We start from the raw sequence: 17,196 nt of genomic DNA on the forward strand, positions 1-17,196 counted from the left end.
TTCTAAGAATAGCATTTCTCTTTCTTATTTCTCAGCAATAAATGATTGAATGCAGGGTTTGGAAGTAAGTTGTCACTGGCATTTAATTCCTTTTACAAACTACAAAGGTATCACTATGCTACATTACAACACTAAGAAGGAGTGACTGCTCTGTGTAGCGATTGAGTCAACAAAAATTAGATGGGAAGGAAATTGTGTTTTGTAGCATAGGCCAACAGCATATATGATTCACAGGTTTTCTGAAAACAACAACAACCCAGGAACTAAACATATATATTTTAATTATTTTGGGGGAAAAAAACAATAGAAGGCAAATTGTTACTTTTTAAAAATTGCAACTATAACAGTAACCATTCTTGGGGGACTTGGAACTATAACTAATTATTCATTAAAACTAATTTTCAAAATCCTGCTTGAATGTGTGAACAAATAGCCCAAGCGTCACTGGTAACACATCAAGTGTGGTTTCTGCTTCAGCTACTATTAGTGCCAACTTTCTCACCATAATTCGAAATATCTGTTTGTAAGAATGCTGTCTCTACTTAGAGGATTCTAAGAACTGATAAACTGCATGTTTATCACTTAATAACCATAAGGTCCAGTGAGTATAAAGTTAATATGTCAGTGGGCCATGACTCATACCTTAATTTAATCTCACATTATCTCTAACCAAATGCTTTCCAAAACAGTCAATTCTCCAGTTCATTTGGAAGTTATAAACTATAATTAAGTGCAGAACCACCAAATGGTGCATGTTGAGAGTTGAGTTGCCAGCCCAGGACTATCCCAGACCCTGAGGTTTCTGGACCCAAACCTGAGACCTAGGTATTATGCATAAAGTATCAATCACAGTTGCTCACAACTTGTCACATATACACATATGCACCCCAAGATAACACATTTTCCTGCTTGGAAATTAAGATAGTTAAAGTGGTCATTTCCAGATCAAGGTGAAATGAAGGGACAATTTTTTCTCACTTATTTGGAGAGAACGTTGCATCTAGCTTACTTGCTTCTAGCCAGAAGCAGAGCAGAGGGTGAGCCCTGGCAGCACAACAACTGAAAGGGAAAGAGGTAGCTAATTAAATACATGCACAAGCCACCTGGAGAGGTTTTGAAAGCTGCAGCAACCAAACAATTTAGTCTTGCAAGTCATTTCAAGCTGCTGCTCTGCTAGCTGAACTGGAGATGTACATATAGCCCTTTCTTGTTTTCCAGAACTGAGCACTCCTCCCTCACCCCCAGAACCCTGGTCTCCCACCTGGAGATGACCCATGAAAACTGGAGACTCAGAGCCAGGCTCTAAGATCTGGCAACCCTAGTTGGGAGAGATCAGTACATCTTGGGCAATAGCTCCAAAGCTTCTAATGGCTAAACTACTCATTATGCTAAATATTTAGGATCCAGTTACACCTGTCTTTCTTTTTTTATCTTCAAGTAAGCATGGAGGGGCTCAATCCAGTCTCAAACCACTGCATAGAAGTGGCTGCTGTTTAGCAGCAGCTTTAAAAAGAGAGAGGAAAATCCACCACTGGCATTTACATGAAGCCTTCCTGTACTTCAACTATCAATAGCCTAAACATATATGATTTTATATAGTTTGTAGATGATTTTAATTGTTTTAAATTTTATTGAGATTTTAAAATGTTTTTATCTGTGTGAGGCTTTGGGTACCTTCCGGGAGAAAGATGGCACACCAATGAAATAAATAAATAAATACCCTGATAGATCTATCTTTATAACTGAATTTCTACAGCTCACATGTGTACAAATAACAGTGGAGAGGTTCAGACCTCCTTTAAATGACATGTGTCTATGACTCAGGATGTTACAGACCTTAAAAAAACACTGAGCAAGAGATTGAATATAAGCATATTGCTTTCACACTTAAAAATCAGTGTTCCATAAACAACATAACACAGAGAACTGGTTCTTAATGTCAGACACTGAGACAGGTAGTAGATCTGTGGCTGTGGAGGAAATGGATTCCCTTTCAGTTGGATGGTCATTTTGGGCTGTGTGGGAGCGATCAAGGTTCCCTAGTCCTGAAAGGGGCTGAGAACTAGAACAGCACTGGGATACAATTTGGAGAGCTGCAGAAGGAATAACCATAAAAGCGGGAATTGATTCACTATCCCTGCAGCAGCAGATCCACCAGTCACTGATGGTCAACCCACCCATGTGTTCCACCTGCACTTTAGAATGCATTGACAAAAGTTAAAATGACAAGAGATGCTCAATGGCATGGCGCCCTTCTATGAAATATGGTGCCTCTTTATTACATGTGTAAGTGATAACAAATGTGTATGCAGATCTCTATGGAAAGATAAAATAGGCTGATTGTTACTGTAACGTTATTTTAAAGACCATTACATGAATGACACTTTTCATTAGCATGTTGGTTATCACTGCAGTTGTTGCTCTCAGCTGTTGTCCTTTCTGTTAATTGTTTCATGATGTGCATTTTTTTTATTTATTCACTTGAAATGTATCAAAATGTGTTGATAGATTTAAAAGTTAAACAATAATTTATTTATTTATTTATTTTAAAAAAGAAGATATTCTGGGCTAGAATACATTGTGTGAGCTGGACTGGACTCATAAATGCTGCCCAGTACAGCTGAGTGATGGGATTGTTCCTTAAACAGATGTGCCCTCCAAAACAAAGCAGAAATAAGGCTCTGACCCACAGAGATTTACACATAAATATACAAGGATGAAATGAGAAGGACTCTGAGGAATAACAAGGTAGAGGCGACAAATTTATCTTTTTATTTCAAAGGCAAGGCAAAATGGTACCTTCTAAATGCTTTAGAGTCCATAATTCTTGACCTTTTGCCACTCTGGCTGGGCAGCTGTAGCCTAAAATTTCTGGAAGACATAAAGTTGTCTTCTCCTCTTTTTAAGATTATTTATATTTGTAAGGAAATAATTTCTCCAGAAAGTTAGTGTATGAAGTCTGAATTCTCTGGTGGTTTTCATTAAGGCTTAAAACACCCATAGATACACATCTTGTGTTGGTAGAGCCAGACAAAGAAAAGCCTAAATGGGAAATTTGTGTTTGTCCTAGAAGAGTATCCAGAGGCAGCCAACAGATACAATATATATCTACGACAGGCTGACGGGCAGAGATTACATTAACATTTTCCCTGACAATTATTTTTAGCAAAATCTGAAAATATTGCTCACTAATGTACCGCATTTCCCCTCTAAACCATAACATCAGTGGCCATCACATAGAAGAATACTGCATACCATCACAAAGAAGAACACAGTGTATCTGTACTAGGAAATAGTAATCACATTAACATTTGACAGATTGATAGCCCACTAAAGCCAACTCCTAGTGGTTCAAGGAGGAAGTGGAAAAGGCCATACTTTATCATACGGGGAAAATTGGGGGTTTAACCATTGATTATCCCATGAAAATTGCACAATCGTGATTAGCATTTTCACACAATGTCGTGATTAAATTACCATTATCCTGGGAATAAACAGGCAATAAACAGCAACAAATCCCGTGAATGATTTATTGCTGTTTATTGCCTGTTTATTCCCGGGATAATGGCAATTTAATCGTGATGTGTGTGAAAAGATTAATTGAGATTGCATGATTTTCACAGGATAATCAATGTTTAAATCTCCCCTATTTTCCCCATGTGATAACATCCATAGAAAATATTGCAGGCAGCATGAGGGGGTGAAATGAATAACTTACCTATTGGATAAGAATCAAGACGTTTAGGCTCAGGAGGCCTGAATATGATCAAGCTAGTCTCCACATTTGGCCCTCTGGGTTTACAGAGATCACCACAGTCCTTTCCCCCTTGATACCATTATTTTGTCATTTCTTAAGTTTTCTCTACGGTTTTTTTCCAACTTCCTAAGAGTCTGAAATGCCTCTCTGGTGGCCTAATTATTTGCAAGAAGAGCTTAAAACAAGTCCTATTTTGTGATTGTGAAATCTGGTCATCCTGTATAGCTTCCACTTTAAAGGTAAAGATTTCCCCTTTGACAAAGTTGTCAAGTTGTGTCCAACTGCAGGGGCGATGCTCCTCTCCAATGCTAACCTGAAGAACCAGCGTTACCAAAGACAACTCTGTGGTCGTGTGGCCACAGAACACTGTTACCTTCCTACTGAAGTGGTACTATCTATCTGTTTGAATTTTACATGATTTGGGCCTTGAACTGCTGACTTGCCAATGTTGTAATTGTCAAAGTCAGCATCTTAGCTGCTGAGCCACCACATCCCAGCTTCCACTTGACTTCCTGTTTTAAACAATACATCTCATAGGATTTAAAAAGGCCAGGGAGGGGCTGAATTCAAGATAACATTGCCTACCATGCCCTCCCCAATGAGCATTTGGCAATTATCACCCCCTCCCCCAAATGGAGTGGCGTTGAGGATCTGGGGGGCATATGCAGCAGATGAGAGGCACTTTCCTCACCCATATATAGCAGAATCCCATCTACTCTTCGGTTTCACTTTGGCCAACAAAATTAGCCAAGGAGGTAATGGTCTCACACTCCAACCCTTTCCAGCTTCTTCCATGCAAGAGATGAAAACAATCATTTCAAAATCACCCTTCTATAGATATTATTTGAAAAAGAAATCCCTTTTCATCTTCAGGAGATGAAAGGATAGCATGATTTCCATTTTTTAAAAAAAATAAGAGAGTAGTTTTCTCTATATTTTGAAAAATGAGATATTGAGTGTCTCATTTGATCTCTCCTGGTTTTATTATAAAACATTTCTTGAGGAAAAGACAACTTCCAGAAATAAGGGAAGAACAGGCAATATTTCTCTTTGGTGTCAGCTATACAGAGCAAAAGACAGTCATAATTCATCAGTTTGCTTTATAAGCTCCACAGCCCGGATCCGGCCCAACGAGGCCTTGGGACTGGCCCCAGCCTGGTGGCAATCAGCGGCAGGACCTCTCGCGCGAGCAGCCTTTGGCCCCGCACCCTCACGTGAGAGGCCAAAGGCCCCGCGCCGGTGGCAATCGGTGGTAGGACCTCTCACGCGGGGCCGTTGGCCTCTCGCGTGAGCAGCCTTTGGCCCCGCGCCCTCGCACGAGAGGCTAAAGGCCCCACGCCGGCAGCAATCAGCGGCAGGACCTCTCGCGCGGGGCCTTTGGGGGGCAAGGGGGAGCAAGTGGGGGCAAGGGGAGGCAAGTGGCGGCAAGGGGGAGCAAGCGGGGGCAAGGGGCGGAAGGGGGAGCAAGCGGGGGCAAGGGGGCAAGTGGCAGGCAAGGGGGAGCAAGCGGGGGCAAGGGGGGCAAGTGGCGGGCAAGGGGGAGCAAGCGGGGGCAAGGGGCAGAAGGGGGAGCAAGCGGGGGCAAGGGGGGCAAGTGGCAGCAAGGGGGAGCAAGTGGGGACAAGGGGCGGAAGGGGGAGCAAGCGGGGGCAAGGGGGGCAAGTGGCAGCAAGGGGGAGCAAGAGGGGGCAAGGGGCAGAAGGGGGAGCAAGCGGGGGCAAGGGGGAACAAGGGGGGCAATCATCTATAGAAGCCTCAGAAACATGCATTTATATTAACATTTGTTAAAAAATCAGCAATTTTTTTTTGCGTGTCGTCCATTTTTTAAAAAAAAGTGTCCTCCATTTGAAAATTTTGTCCTACATTTGTCCTGGTTATTTATTTATTTAAAATTATTTAATTATTTAATTATTTATTTTTTGGCTTCGGCCCTTCAGTTGTCTGAGGGCCAGCAACCTGGCCTCCGGCTCAAAAAGGTTGCCTACCCCTGATTTAGAAGATGAATAAAAAGTGCATTCTAATTAATATTTAGGTTTTATGGCCCATTAAAAATAATTTCAGCAGAAAACTGAAGAGCATGCTCCACTATGGGCCAGTTCATACAATAATCCATCCGCCTATCCTGTCTTTCTGTCTGTGATCCTGTACAACACACTTCAGGTTGTGTCCAGCATTAAGACCACCCACATGGAATCAAAACAACTATGTGAAGGCTTTCTTATTGCTCAAAAACACTCTCTTTTCTGGAGCAATAACAAACATTTAACATAGTTTTCTTGGTTCTATGTGGGAGGGGAGAGAGAGAGAGAGAGAGAGAAGTGGGGGGAGGAGGGAAGGTATGCAAGAGAGGCTGGATGGCCCTTGCAGTCTCTTCCAACTCTGTTATTCTATGATTCTATAAAAAGTCTCAGGTTTGATCCTTAGCATTTCAGATACAGCTAGAAAAGTCCCATACCTGAAACCCTGGAGAATTTCACCAAACTTAGAGGTTTTGTAAAGCACAGACAGACAATTCTGACCCTGCACATATTGTTGGACAGCAGTTCTCATCATCCTTACACAGCTTAATCAATGGTAAAGGAAGTAGGAGTTAGTCTATCAAAACCACAAGTTCCCTACTAGTTGTATAGAATCCATATCTTGCAAATGGGAAAGTGATTGCAATGAGGCTTAGGGGCTGTACCAACCGCCCCTTTTAGTGCCAGATTGGGGTCACAGCAACCACACAGTACAGTCCCAATCTCACCTTTCCACAGCACAAAAAAGAACTGCAAAAAGCAGCTCCTTTCTGTGCCATGGAAAGAGCACCATAGCCATGGCGCTGCAGCTTTTCAGTGCTCCTTTGGCACTGTGTCATCCAGACATACTGCCAGAGGGGCGCTGTGATGCCGCCCACTGTGTGGTGCAGCACATGGCATCACACTGGCCTGGGGGCAGAGTTGGAGAGTGCATTGTGTAGACACCATGCCCTGCCCTGACTCCACTCCCAGGCCAGCCAAAGATGCCAGTCTGTACACCCTACTAGTCCTGACGAGGTATTCATAAACTTAATCAGTGCTTTGTATGCTTGGTGGGGAAAATGTCTAAATAAAAGAATTATGTTTGACTCTACTGTCTTTGATTTGGCTTTTCTCTCTCTGTCCTCCTCTATCCTCTATCCTTGGCATCTGTTCATTCCCTTAGTCCTGCCTGCTGCGATACCTGAGACCCTTTTCAAATTGAAAGTCAGCACTCAGGTTAAAAACAAACAAACATACACCTATGTAGACAATACTGAGTGACAAGGACCAATGTTGTAATACAACTTAGGCAACTTCCTATATGGGAAGGGCTGTAGCTTACCATACAGAATATCCCAGGCTCCATCTATGGCATCTTTAGGGAGCCACTGCCAGTCAAAGTGGATAGTACTGGGCTAGATCATATACTAATCTGAGTCAGTGTAAGACAGTTATCCCTACTATGCACAAATTGAGTTTACATGTATGTACAACACATGTGCTATAAACTATGTGCGTTAACGTTGTTTCATGTGCATGTCAGAGTTGACTTTGAACTCTTGTTCTTCTGCCACCTAGAGATATGAATAGGATACTGGCTCTAGATAAATATCAATCAAATTTATTGATAAATATAGGGTTGAAGAAGCTCACAAACAATTGCTAGAGAATATTATTATTATTATTATTATTAATTTTTGCACCAACTCTTCAGGTACAGCAGCCTTTCTCAAATAGTGGGGCGGGGCCCCCGGGGGGGCGCAAGGCTCCGTAAAGGGGGGCACGAGGCTCTGTTATACAGAGGTGTACTTATAACAATTTTATAGACAAATGATACTATTTACAGTCGCGCGGGGGGCGCGAAATGTTTTCTTCTTCCTAGGGGTGGCATGACAGAAAATAATTGAGAAGCACTGAGGTACAGAAACATTGTCACACAGTCAGGTTTAAACTATATTTAATGTGGATATTGTTTCTTGATATGAATGTGGCTGATATAGTTCATTACTCCATTTTCTTTCCTTTGCCTATACAGATACATGGAGAAATGGGAGATACATTTTTTTCCTGAGTGAAAGAACTTTGTTTTTGTGTCCCTTCAGGTCATTATGACATATGGCAACCCTAAGGCAACTCTATTACAGGGGTTTCCTTCTCAATGAATTGCCATGGCCATCCTCTGAGGCTTAAAGCATGTGACTTGCACAAGGTCACCCAGTGGGTTCACATGGCTGAGTTGGGATTCAAACTCTCTTCTCCAGAGTCATATAGTCCAATGCTCATACCACTCCACCATGCTGGCTATGACTAAATCTCTCATTAGACCTCATTCATTACCAGTGTCCCTGTGAATTTTATCTGTTTTATTTTAAAATTAGAAATTAGATTTACTAGTTAATTTACTGTATTCAGGAGGCAGTTTTCTTATTATTCATAAAAATATCTTCCTTTATTCTCTAAACATTCTAGAACTACGGAATACATTCCATTGGCTAACTCTTAGGCTACACTACAGAGTGAAGAGGAATAGCACAGTTTGGAGTGTGGGTTGTTTGGTTAAAGAATGTATGATTAGACTTAGTAGAACAAGAAAGTTTTTAGTCTAAAAAGTACAATCAAGTATCTTGCCAAAAGCTTGAAGAAAGATATATGGGATCGATACAGAAGATTGTATATGGGAGACTGGACCCTGGTCTTGAGAAATCCATACAATTATCTCTAGAGCCAGGAAATGCCATGTTGAAATGCCAGGACTCTTTGGCGGGTTACAGACCGCCCATTTAGGGTGGCCTGCACCCGCCCCTTTCCCTGCTGTATCGGGGCCTCAGCTGCCAGACCAGCAGCCTCCGAGGCCCTGATCCGCTGCTTTCCAGGCCACTTACCCGTGGCCTGGAAAGGGGTGTCCTTGGGGCTTTAAGCCCCAAGGACACCTGGCAACAGTGGGGAGGAGGAGAAAGGGGCCGCTTGGCCCCTTTCTCCTCTGCATCGTTGGGCGCAGCCATGTAAAGGCTGCGCCCAGTGACGCAAACCCCAGAAGGAGCTCCATTTCAGAGCTCCTTCTTGCACTGCGGAAAGGGCGCTCTAGATGTCTGCGCCACCTCGTTTGAAGGCAGCACGGTCATGAGGTTGTAATGGCGGCGGCCGTGTGGAACGGCCGCTGCCATTTTGTATGGACTGGGTCTGTACTAGGGTTAGGGGCGTCAGGAAGTGACGCCCCTTTCTAACCCTAATACGGACCCAGTCCGTATTTTCAGGCCCGTCTGTAACGGGCCTGAGTTTTATTAGCAAGAACAATTTTGTCATCTGTCATCCCAGCTCAGGTTTCCCCTTTCCTTCTCAATGAAGCTCTAATCCAGAGTAGCTGGGGAGTAGGGATCATTATTTATATTGTTGTGAGGGACCCTACTTGTAAGGCATAGAAATCTATGGTAGATTGGTCTTGAATGAGAAACTAAAGCCTATTAGTATCTAGTATGTGGAGTGTGGTGGGTGGGATAAAACTGTCAAAATGGCAAGACCAATATTTGAATTCTGGGGATACAGTGATGGAGGTTGTAATGCTGAGCACCTGGACTTCAAAGTTGACCAATACACCACTGAACCCATAACTGTGAGGACAGGAAGAGACAAGAGGAGTCGCTGGCCTGTACCAGACACAACTAGAGCACTAAGACACACAGGTTCATTGCACATCTCTCCACATGAAACAGAAACCTCAACAGCACTGGGATTCTCAGCAGAACTTACTGCTGTGAGATGCTTAACAATCAGCAGCTTCTGGCTGCCAAATGGCCTCAAGTGTGCCAACCAAGGTGCATCTTGTGCAAAAACATTCAGGGGTTTATTCTTTGCATTTTTCTTCAACATCTAGCCTATGGGTGAGCAAGGGAAGCTGTCTCTTCACATCATAGACTCCTCCTCCTCTTCTTCTTCAATTTCTTTATCTACCTGAAATGCTATGTTCTCATAGCTGGTTATACCTCCGTATTTTCGCATATGGACCATCAGAGGTTTAGGCGACTGGCTGCCTGCCAGAGTTGCCACATACATGCCAGTCCTGTTCTCCTCCAGGGAAGGCCCCCAGTCTATGGTTGGTCTGCTAGCTTGCTGGATTCTCTGTTGGCAGAGAAATAAAACACATTATAGGAAGGATGGTGATAGGCAATCTGGTAATGCTGCAGTAAGTGGAGATAGAATTCCCCAAAAAAGTCCTTCACAGTGCATGGGCACCCAAGGCAAAGAACCGCTAATCTGCAAATTCCCTAGAAATAAAGCCCAGGGAAAAGGGGGGGGGGGGAGAGGAGGGGGAGAAAAACAATAAAACCTAAAGCAGCTGAAAAAGTGGGACAGCAGTGGATGAATCAGGATTGTTCCTTCCAAATCGGTACAGTTGGAAGAGATGCTACATACACTTTCCTCAGACCTGCACCCTACACATTCAATTATACAGGGGACCCTTGTTATATGCTGGGGTTTGGTTCCAAGATCCCCCGTGGATAACAAAATCTGTGGATGCTCAAGTCCCATTAAATATAATGACATAGCAAAATGTGTCCCTTATTTAAAAAAATGGAAAATCAAGGTTTGATATTTGAAATTTATACTTTTTTTAACATTTTCAAATTGTGTATGTCCATGTATAAAAAATCCATGTATAAGAAGGACTGAGTATACTTCAGCAGCAGTTTACTTGTCTGTTCATTTTTGCCTTTCTGAACTTTAGCACTGCATACAAAAATGGACTTTCTGTTTTGACAGCATCTTTTCATGTCCCCCACTTCATTTATGAATCCGTTACATCAATGGTCAAAACATAGGGATTTGCCACATTTCTAAGGTCTGTTTATGCTCTTAATTGTGCTTCCAGTATGAGGAGTCCTAACTGAGGAAACATAATTAAGTTTTGGTAGTTATTTGGGATTAAATGCTTCAGGAGCACAACACTATAAACAGAAATGTGGGCAAGCATCAGAAAAAACAACCGGTCATCTTCCATTGCATTTGAAATAATGTCCTACTGCTCTAAGTATATGTTAAAATAAAGATGACTTAAAGCTGAGGAAGTAGAACAAAACAATTATAATTTATGTACCTTAATTTCTGTCATGTCTCTTCTCCTATATCTGGGGAAAGGGACAACTGCCATGTTTGAATTATGCTCTGCCGAGGGTGATGTGCTTTATGCTATGTCCCTGACCAGGAAGGTATTGCTGACTGGAACAGGAGACAATTCTCTATTTTCAGTTTATTATGGTGGGAACAGGAACACAACAGCTTCCTTCCATCAACACCTGTGGCTAGGGATGCCATATCCCACCTGCAGATGGGATTGTCCCGCTTTTGGCGGTCCCGGCCCGGTCCCGGCCCGGCCCTGGCCTGGTTACTGCCAATTCACGGTTTGGGTGCCACCCTCCTCCTCCGTGCGCTCCATTCCACGCGGCCACGCCCTGGCCTAAAAAGGGAGCTTGTCCCCTTGAGGAGGCAGAGCCTCGGAGGAGGAGGAGGAGCGGAAGAGGACTCTGGGCCAGAAGGAGGGGAAAGGGCTCTTTCCTGGTCCCACATGGCGCTAAGCAGCAAGAGGATGAGAGCAGGAGGAGAAGAAGTTGGGGAGGTGAGTGGCCATTTCCGGTTGGCCTTCTTTATTTATTTCTTTTTCCAGGGCAGGCCTGTGTAAGAGAGTCAGTGTGGTGTAGTGGTTTGCGTGCGTTTATTTTTATTTTATTTTTGGTTAATTTTATTATTAATAATATATAGGTTTGCCTTCTTTTTTATTTTATTTTTGGTTAATTTTATTATTAGTAATACATAAGTCTGCCTTCTTTTGACAATGATAGCAATGATGATGATGATGATGATGATGATGATGATGATGATGGTGATATTGATATCAGTCAGCTTCTGAGGCCTGCGCTCACTCTTTCTGAAGCCGAGATGGTGTGACTTTCCAAAGTGCATTTTGGTGCTTTGAAAGCTAACAAGCCTGCCTTGCTTGGATAATGATAGTGATGAGGAGGAGGATGGTGATATTGATATCAGCAAGCCTCTGAGGCAAGGCCAATGTAAGTTGCTCTGATTTTTACAAACTCATGAGCAGTGAAGAAAAATCAGAGTCCCTTGACCAAGTACACACTTCTGAGAAGTACATTTGGGTTAAGAAACCTGAAATGGCAAATCCACTTCTTGTGAAACCATCTTGACATGTTCAATATGCATAGCCATGTTAAACCATGCTAAGTGTTAAACCCAAGGGGTTTGGTTATGGAATAAGCCTCTGAAATATGCAAAAGGCCATGTTATGTAAAGCCATGTGAAATGCCCAAATGTGCTGTTGTGTGTGTTTTGGAATGGAGGGGGGGTGGTTTGGCCAGAAAGGGAAGTACTTTTCTGTCATCTGTCTAGGAATAATGCCAAAATGTCCTCCATTTTGATCATGCCTAAGAAACATGCATTTATATTGACATTTTTTAAAAAATCATCAAATTTTTCACGTGTCCTCCATTTTAAAAAACGTGTCCTACATTTGAAAATGTTGTCCTACATTTGTCGCGGTTTGGAGGTCCTGACTTATGGCAACCCTACCTCCTCTTAACTTGAATTTTAAAACTTGCTGATGGTTATGCAATGAATGCATAATTGTTCTCTCTATGTGAAACCTATATATTGGTCAAAACACATATAGATTCTAAACAAGTTTGAAATTAGGAGTATTATCCTACATTATGTTAAACAAAAGCAGAATTGATGAATTTGGATGTTTTTCCTACAGGTAGTGGTGTTAGTTCTACTTATAAAATCAATTCACGTCTATGCAATGTACATATATGTCACTAGAGGACACCTTTTGCCACAACATGATAGACTGGGGAAAAGGGTTCTGTTCATTTAAGCATGCAGTGCTATGGTTCCTGAGATGGCAAGAAGAGAAGATCTGTTCTCATAACCTCTTTCCTGCTTCTGCTTGCTATGGCACTTCTCCCCTGCCTACCTCCCTGAACTCAGATGTTAGAAAATGAGAGAGAAATTGAGTGGGTGATGGTGTGGGGTGAGGAGGCACATGATTCACAGTATCCAAAGACTTTCCTGGCCTCCGTCATATCCCAAAGATGGGATAAGATATCAACCTGAGACCTAGTTTAAATGTTTCTCTCCCATTATTTACAGTAGGAGAGAAAAGCAAAAAATGGCAACAAATTTCAGTCTTCTCCACCTACTGCTTAAGAAAAGTTGGAGCATTCCAACCTTGAAAAATTCAGATGTAGACACAGAAATGCTCTGCCAAAGCTAATTGCTCCAGAGACTACGACACGAACCAGTGTATCCATATCTGAAGAAAAGAGATTCCACTTGAATACTAGGAACAGTTGTTTGAGGGTGAACATACTGCCTTGGAAAGTAGTGGACTCTCTTTCTCTGGAAATATTTAAATGGAGATTGAATGGGCATCTTTCAGGAGTGCTTTAGTTGTATATTTTTGCATGGCCTTTGGGGTCCCTTCCAGCTCTAGGATTCTATGATTATACGAATAAGGAGAAAATGAAAATGAGAGTGATGACAAGAAATTTTATGTTGCTTTTTTCATTTAGTGGTTCAAAATGACTAGCAGAAATGAGATTACATACATGTATGAAGGCAGTAATGGAATAGCAGTAAGATTGAGAGCCTATTGATGGGTTTTGTTCATCAATGAAAAAGTGAATGGAATGCAAGGCAGACAAGACATTGTGTGATAAGTATCTGCCAAAGACACTTTTATTCTGTTTAAATTTTGCTTTTATAGCCTTATGTGATAAAGTCCTAATTCTCCTCACAGGAGAAAAAGAAGAAAAAGCCCAACAAACAGAACATGAAAGTGTTTTTTTTTTTTAAAGTGTCTACATTGTAATCTAGGGAACAGAATGGTTAAAACCAAATCTCCTTGTATAGTGCTGCTGGATTACATGTTTGTTACTTACTTGCCAGAGTGTCCCTTCCTCTTTGAGCACTGCAAAAACCATCCCTATGGGTATCATCAGGCAGGAGAAGATTCCCATCAAGATGCCCAGGGCCTCAGCCCAAAAGGGAAAACGGTAAGTTCCATTATACGTTGAAGGTTGGTACTTGATTATGCTATACACCAGTAGTGCCTGAAACAGAGCATCAGATATTGGATAACAAGTCTAAGCCAAGGATTTCTCATCTGTTTTGAGTGCAATGGGTAAATCATTCCCCTACTCCTACCCATGCTACTAAAGCCCCACAGGGTTTAGAATAAGAAATTCTTGCCAAAAGATAAGGAGAGAACATGACAAAAACTGTTCAGGACAAGCATAGTTACCGTCATTGTTACTGGGGACAGGAACAACCAACAGGCTTTAAAGTATATCCCTGGTTTGAAACCCAGCATCATGTGAATATCACGGCAAAACCTTTTCATGCCTATAGAGAACATGAAAAAAACAGACAATGTCTCAGGGGTTTGGTATCTGATTCATTAATAGTACAATCCTATCCATGTTCACCTTAAAGTAAAATTCTTTGTGTTCAATGGGGCTTACTCTAAGGGGGCAGTGTATATGGTGACAGCCTAGGACTACCTGAGCATAAATTTCATTGAACTTACTTCCAAGTAAATATCCATAAGATTATGTTGCACAACTGCTTTTTAACAAAGGGTAAAGCTTTATGGCTCCATGAACCAACCAGAATAGTAGTGCAAAGGTCAAAGAAGGTATTAAGAAGGATGCATATTCCAGGCAATTATCCTGTTTTCCATAATGGGATTTTCTCAAGGATAAGTGGCTAGCCATGAAACTTGCAAATTATGCCCTTGTTTACCTTCTGGTGACCAGTCATCAGTGACAGAGAATGACTGGGCCAAACCGATCTTGCTAGCTCAGCAGCTTTCCAAAGCCCCATACCACACTATGTCTTTCATCTCACTTTTAATGAGTGCAAACCTCTACACAAAATATTCAAGCATTCAAAGACTGAACAAAATCCAACTCCCTTGCCTTACCATACACACGGGTTACCACCAGGCAAGTGGTAATGACCACCACCATGAGTCCAAACCCAGCACTGTAGTCATCCAGCAGCACCAGCCAATACATTCCACCCTAGAGAGAAGAAGTAATACCTGTTCCAATACCAAAGCCTGTTCGTAATCTACAGCATTGCCAATTCACAGTTGCACAATTAAAACCAATAAGAATCCTTAATTAAATCCTACATGCCTTTCTGAATCAGTTTAGTTTGGCCTTTACCAGCAGTAATCCAGCCTACTCTACAGGCCAATTTTAATAACCTGATTATTTAGAAAGTGTGAACACTGTAACCATGTGTTAAAGTAGTCACTCCAGGAGTGTTAATGAATTCCGCCTATAACAGTAAAGAAGCAATGCTTTCATTCACCTGTCATGCTAAGCAATGGTTTGTTGCATTAGCCATGAATTGCCACAAAAGCCCCAACAAATAAGTTTTCCCCCATTTCTGCTCTGTTTCACTTCCTTTCTTTTTGTCAATCCCCATTTCATATGGTCAGCTGGATAGCAAGTCCAGGACAAGTCATGGTTTTAGGTTCAGACCTAAGGTCAAGCCATGGTTTAAAGAGTTAATAAGGAAACAAGAAACCATGGTTTCTATTTGTGATTGGCTAACACTAAGGTTTGGAAACACTAAATAGGAATGCAACAAAGCACAACTTGGCTATGTATAAACCCAACCAATACAATTCATTTGATCAGTCACTGTTCATATTTTGAACCTTGGAATAATCATAGCACGCTATTCATAAAAGAGGCTATTTTCTGTGGCTAGTAAGTCAGAAATCTGCTGTGCTCTCCCTACAATCACTTGTACTACTCTACATAGGGCCCATACAGACAGGCCAAATTAAAGCTGCTTCGGGTCACTTTGGAGGTATGCTGTTTAAATGATGAATGAATTCTAAGAGTCCGGAAGCCACGCCTGGAGCATAGCTTTGGCATAGCTTCTGGACTCTTAGGATGCATGCATCATTTAAACAGCATATCTCCAAAGTGACCCAAAGCATCTTTATTTTGGCCTGTCTGTATGAGGCCATAGTTGACTAGATAAGATAGGAACTTCTCTTTGGTTCTTCCCTTTTTTCCTTTTTAGACTAACACCACTTTCTCCTTTAAATCTTCATGAAAGTGAGCACCCTAAAACATTGCTACAATGTGACTATCCAGTTGGCTTACCTCTGTTGTGAGAATGAGTCCCATCAGGAACATTGCCACACAAACAACACCTGAGAAAAAAGCCTTCTTTGGACGCAGGTAATAGGGGAACTCATCTGTCACAGCAGTGACTATGGTCTCCAGAAAGGCAAACTGTAAACAGACAAAAACAGATTCTCCTTTAAAGCCATAAGGATCAACCACTTGAAGGCATACCCATGAAGTACTCCCTCAGAGCAGACAACATCCTTACCTGACTGTCCAAACCAAGAGTTAACAGCATGAAGAAAAAAAGGAAAGACCAGAAAGGAGAAAGAGGAAGCATTGTCATGGCTTGTGGGTAGACCACAAAAGCCAAACCTGGACCTGGAAGACAGGCAAAGAATAAAAAGAGCCATGGCTGGAATTATACAACTGAGTTCATGGATGCAGATAATAAGGGCAATGGACTAAGTGATGTCAAAAGAAGAGAGATTTCACCAAAGCAATCTGGAACAGGTGTGGAAGGTTAGAACATAAAGATTAGAGCCCCACATTGGAAAAAGACATACTGCCTGGCTGAAATACATGGAAAACCCTCCCCTTCTCTGCAGGGCATGTGGTCCCCCACTACATCTACATGTGGCTAGAAGGAAGGATCACCTCTGAGCCAGGCTTTTAATACCTAGACAGTTCTGTGGACAGCAGTGCTCCCTGCTTTGTGCAGTTGGCACGGTTCACCATAGAGAACAACCAACAAAGAACAGGGAGTCACAGCATTAGGTGAACATTCACCCTTAGATGGTAGGAGAGCTTGGGTTGTCATTGTTCAACAAATCTGTCTCCAATTCCTCAGTAATAATACTATGCTAGAGGCACCAGAAAATCTTAAGGCTGGACATAAGGAGGTGGGTTGCAGTTTTATCTGGAACTTAAACTTGATAATTGTTTCGCTCTCCAGTGTATTACTGCTGAACAATTACATCGTATCATATACACAGGAACTTGTAATCAGCTTGACGTTCTGTTTTCTTTTCTTTTCCCATAATACTCATGATAAAAAAAACAGAAACTCAATCTGCTTTAAGAATATCTATTCCATTATACCTCAACTCCTCTAAAATGTATACTGGGAGAAAGGGGAGGACAATTTAACACTGAGTCTTCACAAACAGATTGGCTGTGTACAGAGTTGTATACCTTTGTCTGAGAGACCTTTACAAGTAATGAAGTGGTAAATTTTAAACTGGAGGTACTCGTGTCAGTCATCAGAGCTCTGCCT

At 41.9% G+C, this 17,196-nt stretch overlaps 1 protein-coding gene across 2 annotated transcripts in view; it reads right to left on the reverse strand.

The window, feature by feature from the left end:
• Nucleotides 1-873: 873 nt before the first annotated feature.
• The window catches only part of LOC149321795 (sodium-dependent proline transporter), a 41,278-nt gene continuing 24,955 nt past the window's right edge, over nt 874-17,196 (reverse strand). The window contains exons 9-15 of one of the 2 annotated variants that reach the window (XM_089528672.1): nt 16,189-16,301; nt 15,957-16,088; nt 14,753-14,852; nt 14,072-14,172; nt 13,710-13,880; nt 9,706-9,873; nt 874-1,059 (exon numbers count right to left, since the gene is read on the reverse strand). In XM_089528672.1, the coding sequence (XP_089384798.1) occupies nt 1,006-1,059; nt 9,706-9,873; nt 13,710-13,880; nt 14,072-14,172; nt 14,753-14,852; nt 15,957-16,088; nt 16,189-16,301 (839 nt within the window). In that variant the 3' untranslated portion in view covers nt 874-1,005. Of the gene's footprint in view, nt 1,060-8,872; nt 9,874-13,709; nt 13,881-14,071; nt 14,173-14,752; nt 14,853-15,956; nt 16,089-16,188; nt 16,302-17,196 lie in introns of those variants that run through there. The other variant, XM_089528682.1, reaches the window with a different exon arrangement.

This window comes from Sceloporus occidentalis, unplaced genomic scaffold (genome assembly GCF_023333645.1).
Source record: "Sceloporus occidentalis isolate IW3139 unplaced genomic scaffold, rSceOcc1.0.p SCAF_1, whole genome shotgun sequence".
In the NCBI taxonomy this organism is placed as follows: domain Eukaryota; kingdom Metazoa; phylum Chordata; class Lepidosauria; order Squamata; family Phrynosomatidae; genus Sceloporus; species Sceloporus occidentalis.